Source organism: Hyperoodon ampullatus, assembly GCF_949752795.1.
Source record: "Hyperoodon ampullatus genome assembly, chromosome: 6".
NCBI lineage: Eukaryota > Metazoa > Chordata > Mammalia > Artiodactyla > Ziphiidae > Hyperoodon > Hyperoodon ampullatus.
Window position 1 is genome coordinate 17,960,388 of NC_136919.1, and position 26,042 is coordinate 17,986,429.

At 45.7% G+C, this 26,042-nt stretch overlaps 1 protein-coding gene across 3 annotated transcripts in view; it reads left to right on the plus strand.

Annotated features, from left to right (window-relative positions):
* ASTN2 (astrotactin 2) overlaps positions 1-26,042 on the plus strand; it is a gene marked incomplete at both ends in the record, with an annotated part of 919,723 nt that overhangs the window by 854,255 nt on the left and 39,426 nt on the right. For all 3 annotated transcript variants that reach the window (XM_079706619.1, XM_079706617.1, XM_079706618.1), the window contains one exon: positions 11,143-11,284. In XM_079706619.1, the coding sequence (XP_079562745.1) occupies positions 11,143-11,284 (142 nt within the window). The remainder of the gene's footprint in view (positions 1-11,142; positions 11,285-26,042) is intronic.

Below are 26,042 nucleotides of genomic sequence, written 5' to 3' on the forward strand. Positions count from 1 at the left end.
TAACATTTTAGTAATCAAATGAAAATAAAGAGGAAAGCAAACAACTATAGTAACTAGTTTGTCACTAGTGCTCAGAAGAAAATCACAAGTTCTATGACGAGGCATAACTGAAAATGGGCAGTATGGGTTTCCTTCAGGGTGGTACAGAAGGCTCTGAGGACGTGGAACTTCAGCTGAAATAAAGGAAGAAAAGCCAGTTGTCCAGAGCTGAGCAGAGTTTGGAAGCTCCAATCCCAGGAAGCTAGCCCTAGATTTCCCTGCACTATATCCCCCCGACCCCTTTCTTCTTTGCTCTGTGTCACTGGCGGTTATGTTTTTGGGCTCGTAAAGCACCTTTGTCATCACACTTTGTTTTCCCTGGTGTGTCCTTGGGGCTGAACGCCGACGTACCTCACTACCCCCCAAAGGATGGTCTCTTCTCCCTCCTTCTAACTCCAGAAGCACCCACCTGACATTTTTATCATCTTACCTGCACTCTGTGGACTTCCTCTAAAACAGTCTTTTACAGATGCATCACTCTTTGCCGATTATAAGGCACATATATATATTTTTAATGGACTTAATTGAATTCACTCCTCATGAGCCCCTTGCAGAGTAGATGCTGACATCCTCCTTTTAGAGACGAGGAGACGGAGGCCCACAGAGATAGAACAATTAGGAAGTGCGTATTGTGGTGGAAAACCCACAGGCTCTGGCACTGGATCAGCCCAGGTTCAAGTCCCAGACTCGCTGTGTGCTAGCTGTGTGGCTGGGCAGTGTGCCCCAACTCTCTGAGCCTCTCTTCTCCTCTCGACAAAATGTGAATAATAACCCAGCTCTGCCAGATTATATGCTGTTTCATCACAACTGCGGTCAGAGGGGCTATTAGGGCCCACCGTCAGCACACAAGTGTTCTGCCTCTTTGCCCAGAGAGGGAGACGCTGAATGAAGACTGGGGCCTGGAGAAAGTCGGACGTGTTAGAGGAACCAAGAGTCTGATGAGAAGCACGTCGTGTGCAGTTGGTTCTTTCTGCTTCACGACAATGTAATGTTTAGGGATATGATTTTAAAAAGGAAGGAAAGGGCTTCCCTGGTGGCGCAGTGGTTGAGAGTCCGCCTGCGGATGCAGGGGATGTGGGTTCGTGCCCCAGTCCGGGAAGATTCCACATGCCGCGGAACGGCTGGGCCCATGAGCTATGGCCGCTGAGCCGACGCGTCCGAAGCCTGTGCTCCACAACGGGAGAGGCCACAACAGTGAGAGGCCCGCGTACTGCAAAAAAAATTTTTTAAATAAAAATAAAATAAAATAAAAAAGGAAGGAAAGAAAAGAAAGCCCTCCGTGGATGAGTGCTGTGATGGCAGTAACACACACTGTGGTCCTCAAAGGGTGATGGCGAGCGGGATGAGGGGCCTGGCTCTCCTTCCTCTTCCGCAGTCTGGTCCCCAGACCAGCTCTTCTCACCCATGTTAGCAGCACCCAGTCTAGCCAAATGTATTAGCATCATTTGTCCTCAAGATGGTGGGGATGACGAGGGCTTTTACGGCCCTATTGAATCCAACTGTAGAAAAGGGCAGGCTCTATTAGCCAACTGCATATTAATGCTGAGGTTAATATTATTAAATTCTGTATTAATAATAAGTTGCAAGACTCTTTGGAGGGTTGCTCACGAAAGCAGCCATTGCCATTCTGCCTTGTTCAGCTGTGAGCACCACGGGGAGGGGGCTTTGCCTGCGTGGCTCAGGACTGTGCCTGCAGTGCCTAGTCCTCTCCCTGGCATGGAGTTGGGTGTTCGGGAACCGTGGACTGTTTCAGCACTGTAGCTATCAGGTCTATCCTAGACCTCAGTGAGGAAGGCTCATCAGTGGATCTTGCTATCAATTCCTCAAAGGCAGAGATTGGGTCTTTGTAGCAGATGCCACTGGGGCAGTGACATAGCCTCTTGGCCCAGGGCTATTTCAGCTGCAACTGTGGTGCACACCCAGGCTCACCTTGTGCTGCCAGTGACCTCAAATGCACACTTGTACTTTCTGTCCCATGGCCTTGTATGAGACTGAGCTCTCTAGGCCTTGGGGGCAAGTCACATTAAAAAACGTGTGGGGAAATTCACTCTCCCGGGGAGGCTCTCCCCCGGTGGCCATCAGGAATCATCAGCAGATATGTGCTCCAGCGCCCCAACTTGCGGCCAAACAGCTCTGGGAGACATCCCGTTCGCTCCTCAGAAGGTCGCAGTAGGATCAAGCCCCCATGACTCACAGCGGCAAATTTAGTGATGCACCTCTGTGTTGACTGTTCCTCTTCCCTGCCTCATTATTCCCACTTCCCCATGCCTGCTTCTTGGAGTCACCTTCTAAATAAACCATCTGCAGCCAAGCCCTTCTCTTAGGCTCTGCTCTCCAGGGAATGCAAACTAAGACATTCTTCTTTATGTTGCGTTCACAGCCATCACCTCTTTTTAGAGTACACGGTAAATACACTCATTCCCTAGACAAGTGTTCACGGAGAACACGCTGTGTATAGGCAGCTTGCTAAGTGAAGAAAGTCTCTTCATCAGGGGGCTTACAGGGGGGGATACAGGCAGTCCAGTAATTCACCAGTATAAGAGAGAACAATATGTTTTATGAAGTGAAATAGGGGATAGAGAGGGATTGGATTAGACTGAGTAGCTGGAGAAGGCCTTTCTGAGGAAGTGACATTTAAGCAGGGATCTGGCTAAGGAGAGGGAGTGAATCATGCAAAGCGGAGGAACTGTCCAGGCATGGAGACCACAGGTGCAAAGGCCCTGTGTTAGGAGCATGGTCTGCATATTAGAGGAGGAGGGGTACCAGCCTGGCTGGAGGGAGGGAGGGAGCACAGGCAGTGAGGTCAGAAGACAGGGCCAGAGGAAGCAGGACACTGGAGATAACTCGGTGATTTGTTGAATAATAGAATCCTTTTATTCTCTGCCCTAGGCAGTGTTTTATGATGGGAAAGGCTCCGGTGTTGGCATCTGACAGCTCTGGATTTGAGGTCCAGCCTCGATATTTAGGTGGAGTGTGACCTTGGGCAATGTGCTTAAGACCTGTGACCTTTTTTTGTTTGTTTGTTTTTCATTTATAAAATGGCAATCGTAAAATCTACCTCATAGGATTTGTATCTGGTAGGACTACTGGTTGCAAGTAACGGAAAATGAATAGAAACTAGCTTTGGCAGAAAAGGGAAAATACTGAGTCATGTATTTGAAATATCCAAGGGTATATCTAGCTTCAGACACAGCTGATCCAAGGCTTCAAGTGATGGCATCAGGACTTGGTCTCTGTCCCAGATGTTAGTCTGATTGATCAGGCCTGGGTCACTTGTTCATCTCTTGCTGGTCTCTGATACGGGATATCATGCCATTGATCACATGCCCATCTCTGAAGAAGGGAGGAGGCCATAGCTCCACCTAAATCATATAGACTGAAATTGGGGGAGAGCTGGCTCCCCAGTGGAAAACCGGCATGCTATAAGTGGAAGGAGACAGATTTTAGAGCAGGTCAACCCTACAGATGTAGGTTGTATGAGGGCTTGTATGAGGATGTGCCAGAAGTCCCTTAGCACAACACAGGCATATAGGGGCTCTCAGTAGATATTTGCTAGACCGCCATGGCCTTTTTTTGGATCCCTTACATCTTTGGCAGTCCCTTCTCTCCTGTACCATGGGAGTCCTATGCACTCCTGAAAGAGATCATGCAGGAGGCAGCCTGATTTCCCAAAAGAAAGTTCTAATGACAAGTGCTAGTGTTGGGGAGATGAGTGTGGATCCAGGCTTCAACCTCTGAAGTTTGGTTTCACAGAATTCCACAAATACCTGCATGGCCAGCCCTATGCTTGGTACTGGCGACACAGAGGTAACCAAAATACACCTCTCACCAAAAGCATCTTACAGTCTGTAGGCAAATGTGTAGTAGGAAAACCACAGGCTTTGGATGACAAATGTCCTGGTTCTTGCCTTTTCTCTGCCAGTCTTCCTTGGTGGATCTTGTTAGGCAAGGCATTTAACCTTCTTTGAACCTGATCCCTCATTTGTAAACGTACAATTAACCTAATTCATTAGGTTGTATTGAATATTAATCAAGACAGGATTGTTTTGGATGTTTAATCAAGATAATTAAGTAAAAATGTCTAGCACTGCTAATGCCATATAATAAGAGCTAAATAAGCATTTTCTTCCCCTCTCTCCTTGACTGCCTACCTTTCTTCCTTCCTTCTTTTTTATTTTTTTTTTGCTGTACGCGGGCCTCTCACTGTTGTGGCTTCTCCCGTTGCAGAGCACAGGCTCCGGATGCACAGGCTCAGCGGCCATAGCTCACGGGCCCAGCCGCTCCGCGGCATGTGGGATCTTCCCGGACTGGGGCATGAACCTGTGTCCCCTGCATCGGCAGGCGGACTCTCAACCACTGCGCCACCAGGGAAGCCCCTTCCTTCTTTTTAAAATTACTTCATTTTGCAAAAAATAGGGAAGGTTTTAGGGAGTTAGGTATTATGTAATGTTTCTAAAAGCAGCTGAATTTGACCACTAAAAATTTTGCCATCAGGCAAACTGATGAGACATGATGGGGATGAGGCCGCAGGGGTGAGGGAGCACTAACATTGGTAAACCATTCAGGTAGCAGGTATACTGCGTATATTACTTACTCCTTGCCCGGTTCTCTGATCATCTACTTTCCAGAGGAAGAAGTGGTCTCTCAGAGTTGAATCATCCATCCCTATGTAATATAGTTCATAAGTGGTGGAGCCTGGCTTCAAAACCAGGTGTCATCTGCCCCCCAAACACACTCTCTTTTTCGTATCTCATACTACCTCTCTCAATGAATGTGAGAATCATCACACACTGGTTCTTCCTATTTAAAATAACATTGTTTTGGAAGAAGTGAACCAACTGCAGCTGAAGGGTGTGAGGCCCTCAAAGATGCATTTTGTCACTGACAAGGTCTCAGAATAAATTTCTACATTTGTCCAAGTAAAGGAAAGGTGGGGAAATGCAGAGCCCTGCCTCTCCCTGGGCACTGCAGCAAAGAGCATCTGTAGGTTAGAGAGAGGCCAGGCCCCAAGTAGCTCTAAATCCCCTTGGCGTTTCTTGAAAAGAGTGTGGAGTCCCAAGCAGGGACCTTTCTCCCCACCTGGGCTAAATAACTCACTGCTCTGGCCCCTTCCATTTTGGAATTTCTTTGCTGCTTTTCTCCCAACCTGTTTTCAATTTGCTCTTGTGGCCAGCTTTGACTGTGACCTCAACTCAATCAGAAGCGAGAGAGAGAGAGAGAGAGAGAGAGAGAGAGAGAGGAGAGAGAAAGAGAGAGGGAGAGAGAGGAGAAGGAGAGGGAAAACAAGGAGGAAGAGGATCGAGGGAGTGATGAAAGGGGAGGGAGAGAGAGAATTGAGACGGGGGCGGGGCCTGTAGAAAAATCGCTCTGTGCTTTGTTGGGTTGGTTCTGTAGCTTCAGCAGAATTGTGATTGACCTTTTCTGTGGATGGTAATGAGAGCAAGGCTCGCGTCTGAGTGGATAAAGAAATGTGTGTGAGGGTCTGGCCCAAGCCCACTCGGGTTACAGCCCCAGAAGAGCCATAATGGGGAACAGGCGCATTCCTGTACAGCGACTCCCAACTCCCTATCTGTTTTCAAGGAAAGAAAAACAGAAAAAGAATGTTAGAGTCTTGGACAGGCATGGGCAAGGCGGCAGTAGCAGCCTGGGTCCAGGAGGGTTCTGCCATGTGGCCATAACGACTTCCTAGAGAGGAGGGGACACAAGTGGCCTGGGCACAGTGTCCTAGTGGAAGGCGCATGGCGCTCAGAGGCAGAAGAGCTGGATTGGGGTTCTGGCCTCTGCCTGGGAGTAGCTTCGAAGCCTTGAATGGGGGTGTAACATTCCTGAGCTTCTATATTTCTATCAGGGAATGTGGCAGAGTTTTAGGATTCAAATATTTTAAGCAGTAAAACTTTTAAGCCGAGATTTTTAAAACAGTTTTTATTTTCAATCTAAATAAAACATGGACCATTAGTATATAAAACAGATCAAACTGGAATTGATCTGGTTGAAGGTTAGTATAGGTATAGAGGAGACAGACTTCAGCACCCACCATATCTGTCATTTCTTCTTATCCCCAGAGTTCTAAATATTCTAATTCTCAAGACACTGTTAGAATTTATTACATGTGTGAGACCTGTCAAACATCTTCTGTCTCTCCTGGGCATTCTATCTTTCTCAGAGATTTCAAGTTTAAGAAGATTTTTGTTTGTTTGGTTTTGGTTTTTTTTACATCTTTATTGGAGTATAACTGCTTTACAATGGTGTGTTAGTTTCTGCTTTATAACAAAGTGAATCAGTTTTACATATACATATGTTCCCATATCTCTTCCCTTTTGCATCTCCCTACCTCCCACCCTCCCTATCCCATCCCTCTAGGTGGTCACAAAGCACCTAGCTGATCTCTCTGTGCTATGTGGCTGCTTCCCAGTAGCTATCTATTTTACATTTGGTAGTATATATATGTCCATGCCACTCTCTCACTTTGTCACAGCTTACCCTTCCCCCTCCCCGTATCCTCAAGTCCATTCTCTAGTAGGTCTGTGTCTTTATTCCCATCTTACCCCTAGGTTCTTCATGACATGTTTTTTTTCTTAAATTCCATATATATGTGTTAGCATATGGTATTTATCTTTCTCTTTCTGACTTACTTCACTCTGTATGACAGACTCTAGGTCCATCCACCTCACTACAAATAGCTCAATTTTGTTTCTTTTTATGGCTGAGTAATATTCCATTGTATATATGTGCCACATCTTCTTTATCCATTCATATGTCGATGGACACTTAGGTTGGTTCCATGTCCTGGCTATTTTAAATAGAGCTGCAATGAACATTTTGGTACATGACTCTTTTTGAATTATGGTTTTCTCAGGGTATATGCCCAGTAGTGGGATTGCTGGGTCATATGGTAGTTCTATTTTTAGTTTTTTCAGGAACCTCCAGACTGTTCTCCATAGTGGCTGTACCAATTCACATTCCCACCAGGAGTGCAAGAGTGTTCCCCTTTCTCCACACCCTCTCCAGCATTTATTGTTTCTAGATTTTTTGATGATGGCCATTCTGACTGGTGTGAGATGATATCTCATTGTAGAAGAAGATGACAGGGTGGAGCTGTGTACCATGTACATACAGTGCCCAGCACATAGCAAATGCCCAGTAAATAGAGCTCACATTCGTGTTGAATAAAGTTGCTCACAAATTGAGGAGCACAGGCTCCTGGGGCAGCTTTGGAAGCTCTTCAGTTCTCAGTGACTTTATCTCAATGCGCTGGCTGATATGAATTATCTCACAGGCCATAGGGGTTAAGAGACCAAGTTTTGTTCCAAGTCTACCTCCTACTTTGTGTATGGCCACAGACATGCCACTTTCTTTATCTGGGCTTTGGTTTCATCACCTGGAAAAGGAGCAATTTGGATAAAAATAATCTCTAAGCGTCCTTATATCTCCTCTGTTATGATGACACAATAATACCAAAAACAATAATGATAGCTGATATGTTTTTTGAGCTCTTACTGTATACCAGACATTGTCCTAATAATTACAAATAGTTATTATTTGTAAACAATATACATTAGATAGCATTATTATACCCATTTAACATATGGTAAAATAGATGTAGAGAGTCAAGGAACCTGCCCAAAGCAAGCTGTAAGTGGGGATGTACCAGGATTTAATTCTAGGCACTGTAAATGCAGAGCCCAGCCTCTTAACCACTGCACTTTATTATTGTTCATTCAATTATAATGCTTCCAGACGTGGAACATGGTATACTGTGGAACCACAATACATGTGTTGAATTGCACTGGTTCACCTTTGTACATTGAGAAGCCCCCAGGCCTTTCGTAGTTCCCCCTCCACTAGGAAAGGAAGGACAGTGAGGGTCGCTGCATTCACCTGTCCCCTTCTAGGGTGCATTTAAACCTTCTGGAATAGAGTGCCAAAACAAGCAATCTTACAATTCACTTTATGGGTCTGTACTTAACAACCCTTCCTGTTGTCAGATTACAAGCTGTAGAAGGTCTTTTATTGTTTCATTTCCCAAGCCCATAGAGCTAAGAGAGTGGCATGAATTCAATCTCAAATTGAAAAGAATTGAGAAAGTTCCCTTTCTAACACTGTCTTTTTTTTTTTAAAACATTCTCTAGGAGGCAGCATAACATAAAAGAAAAGGTAGGGCTTTGGAATTAGGATGATATGGGTTCAAATCTCAGCTCTGTCTCTTCCTAAATTTGTGAGCTTAACTTCAGCTTTATAACAGAGATAATAACATTTAACTCATTAAGATTGCATGTTGTGAGTATTAACTGGGAAAAACAAAAGTTGGCACTAAAATATCAGTTTCCTTCCTATTAACTCTTTTCATTTGAAAGTTATTATGTGTATATAGTCCCAAACAGAGCTGGACACTAAATATCCTTATAATGTGCTTGATATGACTATTTATATACTCCATATTATCCAGTTTCTTCACTTGAACTAAACCTATGAACCTTAGAATTGTGTGCCAGTCTTACTGACCAGACGTATTTATGGGGCTTTTATCCGTAGTCTAAATTATTCTGAAATGCATGGAAATATCTGGAAAACTATGTCCATTTGAAAATGAATGTCAACCATCTTTTGGCTTGAAGACAGTTAATTAATACAGGCCACAGGCATACTGAATTCCCTCACGAAGGGCCAACTCTTTCAATGGCTATCTGGAAACAAATTGAGAAGCAGACAGACATGTATCCAAGGTCAAAGAAAACAAATGCAAGCAGCCAGACATGGAATCGTGAAAAACCAAGAGAAACAAAGCCCTCACTCCATCCAGTGAATAGTCCCATGTTTTTTCTCCTTTATTTTTCACCCCATACATTATTCTGCTTTGATACCTATTGGAAGACATTGTTGGTTTATGATTTTACTATGGAAGAAGCTTGACATAAGAGGCCTATAAAAGAAATAGGGATGGCAAAATCTGAGATAAAAGAAGCGTTAAATTTACCTCTTCATTTTTTAATAGCAAAACCTCTGGTTCTAGACAGACTTTCTTCCTGGACTCAGCCTTTCTTTCTAGATTCCAGACCCATAAAAGAGTCATTGACCCCTTGCTACAGAAAGGAAAACTGAGACTTGAGAAGTTAAGGGACTTGTAATAAATGGTAGAACTCAAATTCAGTCCCAAGTCTGCCTGGCAAGAGCAGCTGAACTTGTATGTCACTGACATTAGCCTGATTCAGACACTTGTTCTGGCATCTACACATCGAGTCTATGAACTGTCTTTGTAAAAAGCAGAAAACAAAAAACACTACTCATCAGATATGCTTTGTTGGACCACGGGGACAAATACATTTTAGAACTGTTGTGCTAGAACTGTCTGAATCCCAGGGCCATCTAGACAGTTCACTGGTGAATAAAGGATGAAATTCTTCTTTGCAAGACCAGAAGGAAGTGATCTGTAAATTCTGTCCCCTCAGTTCCCTGGTAGAGAAGCACCGGGTCTTCTCAGACCCTCGGCCAACATTATTGTTTCATGATGGTATCATCGCGTTGCATTGTCCTTAATCCCAAGTAGAGAGAAGATAGTTAACAGATGTCCTCTTCGTGTTTATTACCGAGAATCTAAGCGAGGAGAGACTACAAGGCCCTCCATATCAGGCGTGAAGAAGAACAAGGAAACAACAGTTGGGAGGCCTCATATCATTTCATATCGTGTGGTATACAATACCTCACGTGCCTCTAAAATCAGCCTGTTTTAGAACTGGAAAGGAACTTAGAGGCCATTTAGTCTGGCTCATTTACGTTATTTTAAAGTAATTTTTCTTGATTTTTTTTCTTGTTACAAAAGCAATACATGTTCCTTGTAGATAATTTTAAAAAGAGAGATAAGCAAAAATAAGAGAGAAAAAATACCCATTAGCTAACTTTCCAGACAAAGCCACTATTATTCATTTGCTATATTTTATTCCTTCTTTTTCTAGATAGATATATGTGTAAAATGTCCACCAAAAATTATTCTGTAATAGTGTAACCTATCTTTTAAAACTTACTGTGCCATGAATATCCTTTCAAGTAACTTCATATTTTTCCACAATATTATTTTAATGGCTATAAAATATTCCATTGTATCATTGAACTATAATTGATATTACTGTTTTGATATCATTGAACATTTAGCTGTTTTAAAATTCTTGCTAGTTTAAATAGTACCGCAGTGTTTATCCTCATAACTTAATCTTTGTGCACATCTATGTTATTTTATTTTTTCAGAAATCCTAATATCTAGCACCTAAATCCTAAATCTAGCACCTTCACTCTACAGAGGAGAAAACTAGAGTACAGAGATGGGAATTTAGTCCTCCAAAGCTGTACAGCAAATTCTTCACAAAGCTAAGACTAGATCCCAAGATCCCAGATGTTCAGTTATTCTTTCTAGTCTTCATCTTGTCTTCTTTATTAGCCCTATTTCTAGTAAACTTCAGCAGCCTCCTAAAATCCAAAGGCTAGACTGACTTTTAGAAATCATGGGGTTCGGGGCAGTTTCTCTTCTGTTGTCCCTTCCTATCTCATGACCTTCATCACGAATCAGTCATGGAACTCTTTCCCCCTTAGCCGGACCAGTCTCTGTCCATCTCAACATGACACTCCATGAATCCAGTACCAGTGCGTAAGAGTGACCGTATGACATGAGACCTATTTTATATCCTTAGTCCAACTCCTTCATCGTACAAGGAAGGAAGCAGCAATTCCAAGGAGGCTTGCTTAAGGAGTTAAGAGGAAGTCAGTGGCAGTGACAAGGCCAGAATAGTTATTCTAGACAGAAAGCCCTGTCCTCCTGTTGCATTTTCATGCATTTTTATTACACAGTAATTTACCTCATTTGAGCTTTGCTACAGTCTTATAAAGGTAGGTATTAGTATCTCCACGTCACAGTTGAGAAAATTCAGGCATGAATTTAAAAACGAGTCATCAGGAGTAGACACTGATCTGTGTCATTTTCATATCCTGTGCTTGTTCTGTCCATTAATCCTCTTAATAATGGTATCCAGACATTTGATGGGTTTGGACAACAGCAGGAATGTCTGCTCACCAAGGCCTGAGCTGGGGAGCTCATCATTCTTTGTCTCCCTCCAGGAGAATTCCTGAGTTTTGCCGATGACTTACTCTCTGGCCTGGGTACATCTTGTGTAGCAGCTGGTCGAAGCCATGGAGAGGTCCCTGAAGTCAGTATCTACTCCGTCATCTTCAAGTGTCTGGAGCCCGACGGTCTCTACAAGTAAGACATACTTTGTGTGTGGGGAGTGTGAAGCAGACAGGACAATTTTAAGTCTGGGAGGCAAGGCACGAGTAATCTGTCCAGGTCAGCCGAATGTTTTACAGGCCAGTCTGTGTGTGCACCCTAATATGCTAAGGCTTAGAAGTGTCCATTGGAGAAGTATGGCCACAGTGAGTCACAGAATCATACAAGGTTAGTGATAAAGGGTCCAGGGAGGCCAGTAACGTAAAACCGTCCCTCCTACTGATGAAGAATCTGCAGCCCGAAGAGGGAAAGTGGCAAGTTAGCAAGGAAGGCTGTGACAGGAGTCCCTGCCTGGTGTTCTTTTCTCAATTCCATGATATTTCCTCTGAAAAATGTTAGATTAGCATATCAGAAGTGTATACATATATGTAGTATATATACATATAATATTTTTATTAGTAGATTCATCCAGTCCCTTAGTCATAGTGTCATCATCACTCTTTCACAGAGTAGATTAGAGTCATTGCATCCAAATTTCTGGAGATGCAAAGGAAGTCATTCTGAGACTCATCTGTTCATCTCAGAGGGAAAACGGGCTCATTTTTTCTCTGTTTCCCAACTCAGTGAGTGTTGCCACATTTGGATGCAACCATCATAAGCTATAACATATAGTTCTAGCAACCAGCTCTCTTCATTCTCTAATTATGAAACCATAGGCCGCCTCCCTTACTAATCTAGAAAGCTGCAGTTGTTGACAAGGTGGGCATTGTTTTTTTTTTTTTTTAAACATCTTTGCTGGAGTATATTTGCTTTACAATGATCTGTTAGTTTCTGCTGTATAACAAAGTGAATCAGCTATACATATACATACGTCCCCATATATCCTCCCTCTTGCGTCTCCCTCCCAACCTCCCTATCCCACCCCTCTAGGTGGTCACAAAGCACCGAGCTGATCTCCCTGTGCTATGAGGCTGCTTCCCACTAGCTATCTATTTTACGTTTGGTAGTGTGTATATGTCCATGCCACTCTCTCACTTTGTCCCAGCTTACCCTTCCCCCTCCCCGTGTCCTCAAGACCATCTCTACGTCTGCGTCTTTATTCCTGTCCTGCCCCTGGGTTCTTCAGAACCATTTTTTTTTTTCGATTCCATAGATATGTGTTAGCATATGGTATTTGTTTTTCTCTTTCTGACTTACTTCACTCTGTATGACAGACTCTAGGTCCATCCACCTCACTACAAATAACTCAATTTTGTTTCTTTTTATGGCTGAGTAGTATGCCATTGTATATATGTGCTACATCTTCTTTATCCATTCATCTGTTGATGGTAACTTAGGTTGCTTCCATCTCCTGGCTATTGTAATAGAACTGTAATGAACATTGTGGTACATGACTCTTTTTGAATTATGGTTTTCTCAGGGTATAAGGTAGGCATTGTTGACCAATTAATTATTCAACTCATTCATTTTTTCTTTTATTCATTGATTCATTCACTTACCCATCCATCTATCCAACCATTTATCCATCTCTCCATCCATCCATCCATCCATCCATCCATCCATCCATCCATCCATCCATCCATCCCATTCATCTATTTATTCACTCTTATACTCCATCATTCATTCACTTATTTATTCATCAATTCTTTCATTCATTCACATTTTTATTTACTCATTTTTAACTCATTTACTTATTCAGCAGGCATTGTCTGAAGATTTCCTATGTCTTGGTACTGTGCTAGAATGCAAGTATAAATGTGCCTAAGACAAAGTTTCTATTCTCAGGTAACTTATAACTTAATGGTAGTATGGAAGACCACAGACTGTGGATTCAAATCTGGCTATGACATATTTAGTTGTGTAGCCTTAGCTAGGTCGCTTTACCTCTATGAGCCTCAGTAAAAGAGAAATAATATAAACCCAGGTTGCAGAGTTGCATGAGAATTAAACCAGGAGCAACCTAGCATAGTATCTAAGTATGTGCTCAGTAAATATCAGCCCCTTCACAATCTGTAAATCTCCCTCACCTCCAAAGCACATCCTATCCCCAATTCCTCTGGAAGACCATGACTTTTCTGAAGACCACAGGGCTCTTTTGAACATGTGACATATCGAGGCTCATTGGTAACGCCCAATGCGTTCACGTACCAAACTCAGGAATATCACCATAAGATGGAAATCAGGGCTTCTGACTCTGGCTTTGCCACTGACTATCTATCTCATAGATGTTAGGACCCAAGTTTTATTTTATACAGAAGGGCAACATCAATTGGGGACGGTGAGAGCTCTAGGAATGGAATCCCCAAAGTACAATATGCTATCAGGTGTCTTCCAGTGGGACATGTGGGCAAACTTCACAGAGGCAATAGCATTTACCTCAGGCCTTGAGTAATGATTTGGTATTTAGATCTTGGGAGCGAGAGTCTATAGCCTCTCAATCAGTAAGCTCTGACACCAACCCCTTGGGCTTTAGGGTCACTGAATCTATGAAACACGAATATGTGACTAGATTATGAGCTGTATGATCCTCTCCAACCCTAAAGACTATGATGGTATGAAGAAAACAGCATTTTTGGAAGATTGCCTGTGACTGGCTTCTGGATCTTCTGTCCCTCATTGAGGGCATAGACTGCACTGGAGGCAGACAGAGCTGGGTTCAGATCTCCACCCTGCGCTTTATCAGCTTGGCATTGAGTGAGCTTCTCAACCTTCCAGCCTCCGTTTCCTCCTTTGTGAAGGTGTAGGTAATAGGTGTCTGGCTCACTGGGACCCCAAGAGGTTTGATGAGCTCATAATGCACAGACGTTCTTCACTTTGTCACAAGCCCCCAAGCAGGAGAGTGAGAAGTGTTAGCTGTTATCAATGTTGCTCTTGTTGCCCTTGCTGTAGTAATAATTAATTTCAACTCCCTCCGCCTCTGTTCTCCAACTGCTGGGAGAGACAGCATCTAGCAGAGAGGGACCGAGCTCTGGCAGGTGATTCCTATCTGCTGAGACACAAGTAGTAACCCTGTCTCTGGGTGACGTTGTGGGGACTTGGCGTTAGCCAGGCTGGAATCCTACAGGCCCATTATGTAGAAAGCAGTGAAAGGTTTTATGGAACCCTGAAAGCAATTAACACTTAGAGCTGACAAATCAGCTGCCATCCTTTAGATAGAAGTGATGAGTGCTTTCCCTCACCTCTTCTTTTACACACACACACACACACACACGCACACACACACACACACACACACACACACAGACACACCCGGCCCCCATCTCCTTCCCACCTTGTGAAGCAGGAACATCCTTTCTTCTCCTGTCCTGGAAATGTGCTTGTCATGAACCTGTCATCCCTAACTCTGAACACTTCTTTATTTTATTTTTGAAATTGATTTTATTAATGGCCCTGGGATCTGGACGCTCTGACAAGGAGCCAGGGTGTTGTTTGGACCCGTCTCTTATCCCACTGGCGGCTCTCCTTCCCTGAAGTCTGACCGATTCGGTCTCAAGTTTTAAAATAGTTCCAGTGTCAGTTCTTGGGGGTTTTCATTTTCTGCTTGCTTGTTTCTTACCAAAATTAGTTTTCTTCTTGGGCCAAAAAGGCCATGTGTGGCAGTGGAAGGAGCGCAGGCTTTGGAGACCAGTGGAGCTGGGTGCAAATCCTGATTCTGTTGAGTACTCACGACCTGCCCTGGGACAAGTCATTTTTTCACTGCTCTATGCAACCGTTTCTCCTGCTGGGAACGGGGGGCTGATAATCTTTCCATTCTCGTAGAGTTATAGGGAAGAGCGTTAAGTAAGAAACTCCACCAACAGGGTTTATCAGAATGCATGGCGTACGGGAGGTCTGCAGGAAATGTTAGTTACTTTGCTTCTTCCTGTTTCATTCTCCTTGACTCAGCCGATGGTTTTCAGTGTCTCTTTTTTCCAAGGACAATCCCAGAAGAGCTATTCTCTATGAGGCAGGTTGGGGTCCCACTAGCCCTGAAAAGAATGAGTACCCAGGATCATGTGGGGAGAAATAGGATGGAAAGAGAGCATGGTCCAGACCCCTGAGTTTTAATTAAGCACAACTGGGCACCACACCTTCCATCCATGCTGCCAGAAGGTGTGATGGAAGCATTCAGGTGACACAGGCGTGGAGGCACCGTCTCTCAGGCAGGAAGTCTGGGTTCACATCCCACTACTGCCACTTCTGCCTCTGGGACCTTGGGCAGAATGTTCACATCCTCTCCTTGTTTCACAAGTTCAGGAGCTTCAACAGGAAGATGCATTAGATCCACCCCAGCTTGAGAGTTCTGGGAATGCATACTTCTGCCCTGGGAATTTTTTCTCCTTCTCTCTCTTCTCCTCTAACTTCACCTTTGTTTTACCCTACCGTACCTCTCTGCATCGCTGTCCGTCTCCCCTTTCCTTTTATTCCCTCTCTCCTATGAGTATTCTCTGCATAGCTCACTGTCTGTGTCTGTCTGCCATTCTCCAGTCATTCCTTTTTTGCCTTTCTATCTGTTAATCTCTTAATTTCTGTTTCTCTGTCCTGTTTCTTATCTGAGTTTTGGTTCCTCCTTCTCTCTCTCAGAATCGGGCCTCCCTTTATCCCCACTCCCTCTCTCCACCCCACCTAGGAAGGCAAATTGTGTTTGCAGCCCCTCTATCCATGTAATTTTACACAGCACCGCAGAGTTGAGACCAATTGGAGGAGTGAGAGTCAAGGCTGCTTCTCTCGTCCTAAGCTCACCCTGGTGTAACAAAACAGAAACATCAGCACTTGGGCCTGTTTAAATTGAATTTCCTTGTTTGTTTCATTTGTTTCACTTTTGAATGAAAACAAACAAAGAGCAGGAGAGGAAGAGGGTCCCCAGACGTTCTGACAGTGTGACCAGCCCCTGCACCTTTGGGTTGTTGGAGTCCGGGGGTAACCCCGAGCAGGAATCTCCACTCAAGGTGGGAGGGTCAGCCCAGGCTGGGCACTCACCATCCCTGCCCTTGCCTGGCCGGAGGCCTAGACACCCTTTTTGTCGCCACTCCCCAATTTCCTATTGTCCAAGGTAATTAGCCTCTGTCTTGTCTTGGCTGCCTTGCCTTTCTCTGATCGTGGATGACTGCCAAAGTGTCCTGCGCAAACACACAGCAGCAGCCAGGCCTAATTCCTGGGGTGGGAGCTCATTCCCACACATGCAGAGGCTTGCTCCAGGCCTGCCCTCACCTCCTTGGCCTCAGCTCCGTGAAAGGAATGCCAAGGGAGCCTGCGTCCTGCAACCACGTGCCAACATCCACGGTGGGACCAGAGGCTCAGGGGAAATGTTCCTTCTTATCAGGGGTGGCTGGAGGTGGAGGAGAGGAGTAAAAGGAAAACCGAGGCCCTGGAGGAGGGAAGAACCTGAGGTCAGGAGTCAGACAGCAGTTCCCACACTTGCTCCAAGCGAGACCTGGGCCCAGTTCTTCCTGTTCCTCGGGCCTTGATGTTCTCATCTGTGAAATGGAAAAGTTAAACTCAGTGAACTCTATGACTTGCACACTGAGGTAGAGGTGGAGACTCCAGACCAGTGTCCTGATTCTCAGTGCCCCCAGTACTTCCTGGATACCAGGAGCGTAGTGATGATAATAGTTTATCCAGTGCTCACTATGTGCCAGGAACAGTGCTTTCAGGATGTTCCATGTGCTATCTCATTTCATCCTCACCAGAACCCTGTGGATCTGGTATCATCATCATCATCATCATGTTGCATTTCACAGAGGGAAAAACTAGGACTTAAAGAAGTAAACATTTTGCCCAAAGTCACATGATACAAAGAGATAGAGCTGAGAGTCATACCCAAGCTGACCCACCCTTCCCTTCCCCCGCATGTTGTCCCTGTGCTTGTCCACTCACACATGGGGAGTTGTCAGAAGTACCTGGTAAGAATAGTGGAAGAGTGGAAGAGGGCCTTCTAACCGCAAGCAAACGTTTGCAATGGAAAGAACATTGGGGACAAGAAGACCCAGATCCTCAGGAAAGGTACTTCACACCTCATCTTTCTCATCTGTAAAATGGAGCTAATTAATTCATCCATGAAATGGAGATAATTAATTATACCTCCCCAAGTTTTTGCAAAGATTAAACGCGATAGTATATGAGAAAGTGCTTTGAATTTGTCCTAAGATTGTGTGAACATGAAAAGTTATGATCACTCTGTCAAAAAAAAAGCAGCCAAGGGATGGGCAATAGATATTTTGAATCCACATCCCTTCCCACACCCCACCACGATATACATATTTTTAAGTTAGGCCTTTGAAATCAGACAGAGGTGAGTTTTTACCTTGGCTCCAATACCTGTGCTGTGTGGCCTTGGGCAAATTTCTCAACCTCTCTGAGTTTCAGTTTTGTCATCTTTAAAATGGAATTGTAACAGGACCTATTTCATAGGATTGTGGGGTTTCGGTGAACTGAAACATGTAAAGAGCACAAGAGAGTGTCTAGCTCATTGTCAGGACTTACTAAATGATGAGAGGGGGAAGGATAACCACTGTTATTACTCTTTGTGATTATATTCTTTACCTAAGCATCGTGCCTGGGGTTGCCACTGTTGGCCACTGTGTTCTCAGCATTCCAGTGGGGAGAGCAAGTTAATCCTTCATTCCTTTACTCATCACTCCCTACGCACACTTGCTAGAATGTACAAGAATGTACCTTCCTTAAGGTCTTTGCTTCTACTGTTCTTTCCCCAGGATAGCCTTCTCCTGGCTCTTCCCATGATCCGTACCTTACTCTCCTTCAGGTCTAGGATTAAATGTCATTTCCTTAGAAAGGCCTTCTTTGACCACATTTTCTACAACAGATAACACCTGCTATACACACGGACGCATAAAGCCATGGCGCTTACCAAAGCTGTAGTGACTCAGTATCTAATTTATTGGTTTGTTGTCTGTCTTTTCACACTAGACCATCAGCTGCATAGAGCAGAGTCTACGTCGGCCTTTGTCATCCTGTATTCCTGGTGCCTAGAACAGTGTCTGATGCCAGTAACGAATCCAGTAAATAGTTGTTGAATGATTTGAACAAATTTCGAAGTCGGTGCAGAAATCTGGAGATACGGACTTCTCCCCTTCACTCACTCACCATCTCTAACTCACTTTCTCACCAAATATTCAGGAGACAGCCACTGTGTGTCCGGCTGTGGTCTGGTACCATATCTCTATATCTATCTATAGGTTTCTATGTCTCTATATCTATCTATCTACTTATCTATCCATCTATGTACCTATCTTAAATCTTACCTAATTTAATCCTGAAAACAATTCTCCAAGGCAGTGACTGTTATTCTTGTCCAACAGATTAGGCTATTAAGGCACAGAGAGGTTAGATAAGTTGACCAGAGCCTCAAGGCTAGTAAATGGAGAAGATACAATTTGAATTCAGCCAATTTATTTCCGGAGCTTGAACTTGAAATTACCACACTAGTTTATGAGAATTGGACATGTAGAAGTGGCAAGGTTCAGGGGTGGAAGCTGTTTAAAGGGATCTTTTGTGCAGAGATCCATACTCAGATGAGCTGGAAACACTATGGAAAACAGATTTTGAGTCCTAACACCAAAAGCTACATGACACCCACTGAACTCCAGACTTCTCCCTGCCTCTGCAATCCTGGCGATGCCACATAAACAGTTGAGCCCTGAGTCTGCACAAGGACCCCTGCTCTTCCTAGGGATGTACTCCCAGTGCCATTCCTGAGATGCCCAGTATCTCCAGCTCTCATCTGCTGAGTTGTTTCCCAACGTCCCCAGACTGCCATGTGTTTCTGCAAACAAGTCCAGGCTCCCTGCCCCAAAATACTATTCCAAAAGCCCAGGGGGCTTGACACCTTGGATGGGGCATTGCTGGGTCCCCATCACCTCCAGGACCCCCCCACCCCCTGCCCGGGCACAGCCAGGGCAGCACATCGAAGAAGCAGCCAGGGCCACCGCCATGGATACTATAATTACATATTAGATGGAATCCCAAAGTTTCCTTTTATTTACATTCCTACCCTACCCTCTTCATTTCCTCTCTTTGTGCCAAGAATCAGCACAGAATTTACTGGAAAAAGCATGAAAGTCATCAGGAGCCCTTCAGGTCTGGCATTTATGAATGCTTGCCCAGATGAAGGGAGGCGAGAGACTGGAGGGTCATCCTGCGTCTGGCCCTAAGCAGCTATGAAGCCTTGGACAAGGAGTTTCCATTTTGGAGGCCTGCGTTTCTCCCTTTGTAGAAGAGGGATCGAATGGGGCCATCCCAAAGAATGTTTCATGAATTCAGATGAATTCGGAGGCTGTGTATCTCAGGAGGTAATGGAGGCAAGGATTTGGACTCCAACCCCTGGCGATCAGAGAGGGAAAGGTTGGAGTCCGGGCGGAAGAGTTTCATTCAGCTTAAGGCTCCATGCTTCTTCCCTCTTCCAGCTTCAGTGACCCTGTCTATGTAGTGGGCCTCTTGAGCCAAGTCCCAGCGTGACCGGGCCAGCTTCTCGGGGGACTTTCAGCTCCTGGGAGGAAGGAGATACGCATAGAGGAAGCCTTCCATGCTGACCGGGGCCTGGGCTGTAGCCTCTGAGAGCTGAGGCTGAGGCCCAAGGTTGATCCAGGACACAGAAGGGAAAGAAGCCAGGACGGGCCTGACAATTCCTGCCTTGCTCTTTACTGGCTTTTTCTCCGCACTGTGAAACTTTCTCAGTCCTTTTTTTCTCTTCAACCCTCTCTCTCCCTCCCACAGCCTTCTTCCCTCCCTCCCTCCCTCCCTCCCTCCCTTCCTTCCTTCCTCTTTTCTTCCCCCCCCTTCCTCTCTCCCTTCCTCTCTCCCTGAGTCCCCTCCTGTTTTTCTAACATCTCTCCTCTCCCCCACCCCCGCCCCGCCGCCCCTTTTTCTCCATTTCTTATTGTTTCTGACTCTTCTTTCCCTCTCTTTCTTCCCGTCCCATCCTTGCTCTCTCTCTGCTCCGGGCAGGGATGCTGCCTCTCTCTCTCAGCACTCTGACTTCTCGTCTGTCTGTCTGTCTCAGTCTTTTCTGTCTGTGTCTTCTTCTCTTATACTTGCTCTCTCTGCATCTGTACAGCCTGCCTCTTTCTCCTTTTCTTATCACTTCTTAGTCTCTGTCTTGCTTGGTCCCATGATCTCTCTTCTTCCATGTTCCTGTGCATTATCTACCCGCTCCACCCCTCCTACCACAGCCTAGGAACAAAGGTCTGGACCTATTATATGACACTGGGGTGACCAGCCAGTTGGGTGTGGCCAAGGGTCCCAGAGCTCAGCAGGGGCCGGGCGCCTCTGTAGTCCCATAACCCAGATGGAACGTGAACTTTCTCTGGCTGTGGTGCCCTGTCCTATTGGTCAGGGGGTGGGGTGAGCGGGGGGCAGCCTAGCTACTCAAGACTCAATTCCATCTAGCGTCAGGTCACACTAACCTCTCCAAAGTGTTCAGTTGGGGCCCCAGAGAGGGAAGGAGCTGTCCTCAAGCCAGAAGCAAATACAGCCGTGAGTCCCAAGCCAAGAGAGACTCGTAGAGGAAAAATAACGCTGTTTTTCAGCCGACAGACAGTGAGGCTCCTAAAACCTGCTGGGGACTCTCAGGCAGGCTGTTCTTTCCTCAAGCTGCATCAGGATTTCATCCAGGAATGGGACGCCAGCCAGGCTTTTAGAGGGACAGGGCACAGACTGCTTGTGCAAACTTGTGGAGGGTGGAGAGATGGGACCTGAGGCCGTGCTGGGGAGCTAGGCCTTGAATGCAGGGCATAGGAGCTGGACTTGGTCCTGCAGGCAGTGGGGAACTAAGAAAAGCTGTTGAGCAGGCCCAGGCTGTATTTACACCTGTGTTTTTGGTGACAACCCTGACTGGGGTGTGGAGAACAGGCTGCGTTGAGTTGAGAGACAGTGAGGCCATTTGGTGCAAGTAAAGGCGAGGTCCTCACACACTGGGGATCCAGTGAGTGGTGCCCTGAGTAGGGCATGTGCTGGGCCGAAGTCGAGCAGCATGGGCTCAGTTCAGTTCTGGAAACATCCGGAAACAGCTTTTCCTCTTCTTAACAACTGGTGGCTGTGCTGAGCACTCAGGAAAAGGACATATATGTTGGGTATCCACAACGTGCCTTGTACTAAGCTAGTCACTTGGGATTCAGAACTAACCAAGCCAAGCAAGGTCTCTACCCTCATGGAGCTCAGAGTCATGGTGGGGAGGCAGAGGAGACTAGCTCGATGATGCTTCGCGTCATGCTCTGATGGGAAAGACCGGGGGCTGTGGAAGTATCAAGGAAGGGTCGCTAACCCAGACGGGTCTAGGGCAGGGCTATTTTGCAGACCTGCTGTGAAGTCTTCCTGCAGAAGTAAGAGGAGGTGTTGCCCTGGGTTGAATAGCGTCGCCCCAGAATTCATGACTACCTGAAACCTTAGAATGTGACCTTACTTGGAAATAGAGTCTTTGAATGAAAATGTAATGAACTAAGGATCAAGATGAGATTTAACTGTAATTAGGTTGGTTCCTAAGTCCAATATAATATAGTGGCTGGTGTCACTCTAAGAGGAAAAGACACACAGAGAGAAGAAGGCCACGTGAAGATAAAGGTGGGGATTAGAGTTATGTTACCACAAGCCAAAGAACACCTGGGGCCCTCAGAAGCCAGAAGAGGCAAGGAAGGATTCTTCCCAAGAGCCCTCAGGGGGAGCCTGGCCCTGCCGACACCTTGATTTCAGACTCCTGGCCTCCAGAACTGTGAGATAATATGTTTCTGTTGTTTTAAGCCACTATGTTTGTGGTAATATGTTATGGCAGCTACAGGAAACTAATACAGTGGTTTCAGGCAGAGGATAGATTATGAGAAACCTGGAAACTGAGAGACAGCATGATGAGGCAGAGAGTAGATCTGGAGACAGGAGAGCAAGGGGAGGTAAGAGAGCTGGGGTTACTGAGCAGGTGAGGGCCTCGCCAGCCATGTTGGAGCCCCAAGGGCAGCGTGGCAAAGATTCAGTGGAGGATGGTATGAACGAGCCTCACGGCTGCAAGGAGAGTTGGCTTGCAAGGGGAAGACTAAACATCTGAACAATGTCCAGAGGAGAGGAAGCAGGTCAGCAGGGGCCCTAGAAATCATGCCCCTGGGGAACATTTCAGGGGCCTGGATGATTTGTTCAAGTTAAGAGAGGGCCCGGGAGGATGGCCCACCGTCCTCAGCCCTCTGTAGAGCCACACCGGTGTCAGAGGCGCAGATGTGTTCCCTCTGACCCCGGGGAACAGGATGAGGTGAATGGCTGCGAGGAAGACAAATTTCAGGTCATTGTCGAGAAACATTCCAGTGCTGGCCCTCAGTGGGCTGGTAATCTCAGGGGATGGTAAGCCCCATGCTTGGGGAGCAGGAAGCTGAGGGAGATGGAACAAACTCTCGGCAGGGCTTTCTAAGGAGGACCTGGCAGGTGACATTAATGGGCCAGTGTGACCAGATGCACGATAACGGGGCAGTGGGGACAGCGGTAAACTAGAAATGGAGCAGAGAATTCTTAGCTGCAGCTAATCATTACTCTGTGAGAACGTCAGCCATAAACCTAGGCTTCAATGAAATCTCTTAATTAGTACTTGCTGGAAACCAATTTAATACTGGTCATATAAACCAATTTTGTAGGTCACCATTAGCCTGCAGGTTATCAATTTAAAATCTCTAAGTTAACTCTCTCAGTATATAGATAAGGGAGCCGAGGCCCAGAGAGACCCATAGGCTTCACAGTGAAGGCAGAACCAGGATTAGCACACAGGGGTCCTGACACTCAATCCACGGCCCTTACCAGCAGGCCTTGACCCCCTCCCTTTTACCTCGGGGGTAAAAGGGGGAAAGCACAGAGACATCTCAGCGTGGAGAGGAGTCCCCAGGATGGGGTCACAAGCCACACTAGGCTCTGTGCCCAGCTCTCCTGCCCATCACCCAGGGGCCTTGGGCAAAGAGCTTCCTCTTTCTGAACTTCAGTCTCGTCCTCATCACAGTGAGGGGACTGGATGGCAAAGTCCCTTCCTTCTCTGACCTTTTAGGACTCTAGGAACTCCTGAAATAGGAATGGACCCACACTCAAAGCCAGGCCTCTCCCTGCTCCCATTATCTTGGCTGTGGGTCCAACACCACATGCTGAGGGCCTACCCCCCCACCCCCAAGCCACCCACTTCTAAACTCCCACCTCCAGCTGTGAAGGAGGCTGTTGCTATGAGCAGTCTTGAGGTCATCACTGGAAAGGTGTTAACAGACTACAGGAGATCACCATGAATGATGTGCAGAAACTCAGAGGCAAGACAGAATCCAGATTTCTGGCATTTTTCCTTTTGCTTTATTCTCCTTTCCCCCAAGGACAGATTCCCCCATGTACCGACAACCCCATTCTGCTTTCACATCTGAATCACAGCACAATAGAGCTTGAGGACTCAGACATCATGGACCTGATCCTTCTCTCTTTATAGAAGAAACTGAAGTTTGGGGAGGGCAAAAAGGGCCTGCCCTTGGTCGCTCAGAGAACCAGCATCAGAGCTGGGCTGGACCAGGGCTCTAGATTCCACTGTAGACCAGCTGCTGCTCTCTGGTCCTAGACCTGAGCATACACGCCCCCAATCATCTTGGGCATCTGAGAGGCTAAGAGCCTAGGATTTTAAGTTAGACTGTCCTAGTGTCAATTCAAATCTCAGTCACTTTCTGGCTGTACAACATATTGTTGTACAATACATAGACCCCTATTTTCCTGGGTCTCAATTTCCACATCTGTAAGGTGAGCATATTGGTACTCCCTACATTAGAGTTTTGCTGTGATACAAATATAGAGTAGTTAACACATGCAAAGCTCCCAGGCATAGCAGGTCCAGCACACAGTAGGTGCTCAATATCAAGTACATACAAGACGTTTCTTTAGTAGGACTTCATCAGGGATGACCATGAAAGAGAATCATGATTGGCTAATTGTCCTGCCCTCTGTGAAGTTGCTTACATGTCTCTGTTCTCTCTGAGCATCTTCCAGGAGCCCTCTGGACATGATGTGGCAATTTTGGTATCATTTTGCCCAAACATTTGACATAACAAGAGATGCCTTCTCTCCGTTTTTTTTTTTTTTTTCCTTCTACTGTTCCTTGAGCCCATCCCTAGCGTAGCTCTCACAATCATAGAGAAATAAGATTGTCAGCAATCCAAGAGTAGGACAGGTTTTAGAAACCACGTTTAGGAGTCTGTGAACCCCTAACATATGGCCTGGGATTTAGTAGGTACTCAATTTAGAAAACACCAAAGGTCAGGAAGAGGTACAGTGGGTTGAATGGATGGAGTCAGGCCTTCATGTAAACATCTGCAGCTATTAGCCAAGGATATACATGGCGACGCCACGACCACTTCCTACTGATCACTATTGTCATCAACCATTTATCAGGCTCTTACTACCTCTACGCAATGTGCCAAGATCTTTATGTCCACTAACTCTCTGAACCTTCACAATATGGTACTTTCTAAGGTAGGTACTCTAATATCCCCACTTTATATGTAAGGAAACTAAGACCGAAGGACTAAATGACTTGTTCAAGGTCACTTAATTAGTAAATGGCAGAACCGTGAGTCTAACACAAGAGATCTGGCTCCAGAGTCCACACGTGGATATTCTTTCGCATTTCTCTCATAGACAGTGGTGCAGCTGAAATTTGAAAACTTATGGCTTAGACTGAAGGAGTTTTGCCCAGAGTTGGGAACAAACTTGTAAGAAGCTAATCATCCTGGGATAGAGGGTGATTTGCCTCATAGTAAAGCACGGGCGTTCTGAGGAGGCTGTGGTCTCTAATAGTCAGTGTACCTTGGAGGTCTGAAAGACCGGATAGCATTGAGCTGGGTCTGGAAGAGCGGATAGCATCACCATTTAGATTTAGGGCCATTATTGCATCACCAGCAGAGGGAACAGCTGAAATAAAGACAAGGAGGTGGGGAATTGAAGGGGCACATAAGGGAACAGCAGAAAGTTCCGGATAGTTGAGATACATAGTATAAAAGCTTGGAGAGGCAGGACTCACAGGGCCTTGTTAATGCAGACGCAAGAACCATTGATTCGTTTTGAGTAGCAGTGAGGAGGCCACGTTTGGGTTTTAGAACGATATCTGTGGAGCGTGGGTTAGAGCAGGGAGAGTTAGGGGCCGTGGTAAGAGATACTGAATCTAGAATTAGGATGGCGGCAGCGAGGGATGAGAGGAGTAAGTGGATGAAGAGAGTCCTAGGATGGGAGACTGTTGTGTTCACAGTTTTCTTTGGGACTCTATCAAATGACATAAGCCTCACTGAGAAGACTTGGCACAGGATTTGAAATGTTAAAATCTGGGTTCAAATCCTGACTCTACCGTTTTGTAGTTGGGTAGCCTACGAAGAAATGCCTAAGTGTTGAGACCAAGCCTTTACCTGCCTCCAAATAGTGGTAATAATATATTCGACTTCAAAATGTGCATGTGGAATTGAAAATATATGTATTCTATATGTCAGATTCTGGCACCTAGTAGGCCCTTTATTCCTATCAGTTTCCTCCCGTTCTTTCCGTCTGCTTTAGTCCCGTCGCGGTGAGCATTCATATTCATTCTCTCTCTCACTCCACCCCCTTACTGCCCAGCTTCCCTCTCTCTGTCCCTCTTTCCCCAGGATGCCAGAAATGAAATAACATTCTTTGCATGTTTGTTCTAAAGCTCCTGGCCGCCTTCCCGCAGACCCCTGGCTGGGTCAGGACTCATTTGCATTAGCATGTGTGAGGCCAGCATGAAGGGGAGGGAGAGGCCCTGTTTTCAGGGGTTTTCATCAGGCGCCCCTGCCAGAAAAAGGAG